This window comes from Myotis davidii, unplaced genomic scaffold (genome assembly GCF_000327345.1).
Source record: "Myotis davidii unplaced genomic scaffold, ASM32734v1 scaffold937, whole genome shotgun sequence".
Lineage (NCBI taxonomy): Eukaryota > Metazoa > Chordata > Mammalia > Chiroptera > Vespertilionidae > Myotis > Myotis davidii.
Window position 1 is genome coordinate 889,278 of NW_006288252.1, and position 1,990 is coordinate 891,267.

The following is a 1,990-nucleotide window of genomic DNA, read 5'->3' on the forward strand; positions in this document are numbered from 1 at the left end:
GCGCCCTGTGTGTTTGTGTGAGGAAGTGCATTTTCAATGGTCAAAAGGAGACTCGCCCGAGAAAAGCGTTGGTGTCTCTAGTGATGGCCCTGGAAGTTGCCAGTATTTCGTGCCCTTGGGGCCAACCGCAGGCAGGTCCGTGCAGTCCTCACTCCTGGTCCTGGTCTCACCTTCTACCCAGGAGCTCAGAGCGCTGAGCCCTGCCGGGCGGGGCGGTGCTTCTGCGGGCCGCCTGCCTCTGCCTCAGGTCTGCATTCACTGACTGGCCTCCGGGTCTTCCTTTCAGGAAGCTGCCATCACACCGAGTGACGAGACCCTCTTCCCTGACGCTGATTGGCTAATCGGGAACCACTCCGATGAGCTGACCCCGTGGATCCCTGTCATCGCGGCCAGGTGAGTGGGGAAGCGCAGTCGGCAGGCGCCTGGCTGGGCAGCGGTAGCCCCAGTGCACGTGGCACTTGAGCACCGGCGTGCAGCTGGTTCAGCTTGTTGAAATGAGATGAGAATATCGGGTAAATCTAGAATTCCATCTAGTTTACTACTTGAAATATGGGACCAGAGAAAACTCTGTTGCATATGTGGCTCACACGCTGTTTCTGTTCGACAGTGATGATCAAAACATTCCTTCTATGATATTTATATCCAGTGGTGAAAGATGTGTCATTTTTTTCTGGAAGATTGTTTTGTTTTTTGCTTTTTTTTTTTTTCCATAAGAGGAGGGTTTATCTTCAAAGGAAAACCTGTCGGTGCACAAATGGGTGGCAGCAGTCACGTCTGTCTCTCCAGCAGCGTCATGCATGTCAGATGGCGCTCACCTGTGTCAGAGGAGACCTTTAGGTGCCGGTTCCTGCTGCCCGTTCTCCAGCAGCTTGTGACCCGTGCCCGCTCGCGGAGCCGCAGGGTGCGGAGCCAGCCTTGCCCGTGCTGTGCCCGCCTCCCATCCCCGCTGCCTTGAGGTCTGGGAGCCCTGCACTTGGCACGGGTGCGGCTGGCAGAGCAGCTGGAGTGGGAAACCCTTGTGTGGGAGTCTCTCTGCGTGTCTCAGTGGGAGATCGGGGGCTGCGCTGTTTCCCGGAATCTCACTGGGAGGCTGTGCTTCACTTTTTACGTAAAACAAAACGCGCCAGCAGCAGGCGTCTGTTTTCTGATCCATGACTGCCACGTGGCCCTCCGCTGAGGGTTTAATGAATGGCCACGTGGCCCTCTGCTGAGGCTTCTGTAGTGAACGTCCACGTGGCCCTCTGCTGAGGGCTCTGTAGTGAATGGCCACGTGGCCCTGTGCTGAGGGCTCTGTAGTGAATGGCCACGTGGCCCTGTGCTGAGGGCTCTGTAGTGAATGGCCACGTGGCCCTGTGCTGAGGGCTCTGTAGTGAATGGCCACGTGGCCCTGTGCTGAGGGCTCTGTAGTGAATGGCCACGTGGCCCTGTGCTGAGGGCTCTGTAGTGAATGGCCACGTGGCCCTGTGCTGAGGGCTCTGTAGTGAATGGCCACGTGGCCCTGTGCTGAGGGCTCTGTAGTGAATGGCCACGTGGCCCTGTGCTGAGGGCTCTGTAGTGAATGGCCACGTGGCCCTGTGCTGAGGGCTCTGTAGTGAATGGCCACGTGGCCCTGTGCTGAGGGCTCTGTAGTGAATGGCCACGTGGCCCTGTGCTGAGGGCTCTGTAGTGAATGGCCACGTGGCCCTGTGCTGAGGGCTCTGTAGTGAATGGACCACGTGGCTTTGGGCTGGGTTTTCTGTGATGAACCTGCTGAAGACTCTGGTGTCTGCTTGTGGGTGTTTTGAAGGTCCTCCTACCGCTGCCGTTTCTTTGTCCTCCCCTGCTGCTTCTTCGACTTCGTTGGAAGGTACCGCCGGCGGCAGAGTGAGAAGACGCAGTACCGGGAGTACCTGGATTTCATCCGGGAGGTGGGGTCGGCCTGCGGCTTCCACGTAGAGGAGGACTGCCTGCGGATCCCTTCCACCAAGCGCGTACGTCCAGCCCCTGGTGC

At 58.2% G+C, this 1,990-nt stretch overlaps 1 protein-coding gene across 1 annotated transcript in view; it reads left to right on the forward strand.

Annotated features, from left to right (window-relative positions):
- Positions 1–1,990, forward strand: part of TRMT44 (tRNA methyltransferase 44 homolog (S. cerevisiae)) — a 15,888-nt gene that overhangs the window by 6,779 nt on the left and 7,119 nt on the right. Inside the window, exons 6-7 of the mRNA XM_015561561.1 lie at positions 287–393; positions 1,787–1,970. Coding sequence (XP_015417047.1) covers positions 287–393; positions 1,787–1,970 — 291 coding nt within the window. The remainder of the gene's footprint in view (positions 1–286; positions 394–1,786; positions 1,971–1,990) is intronic.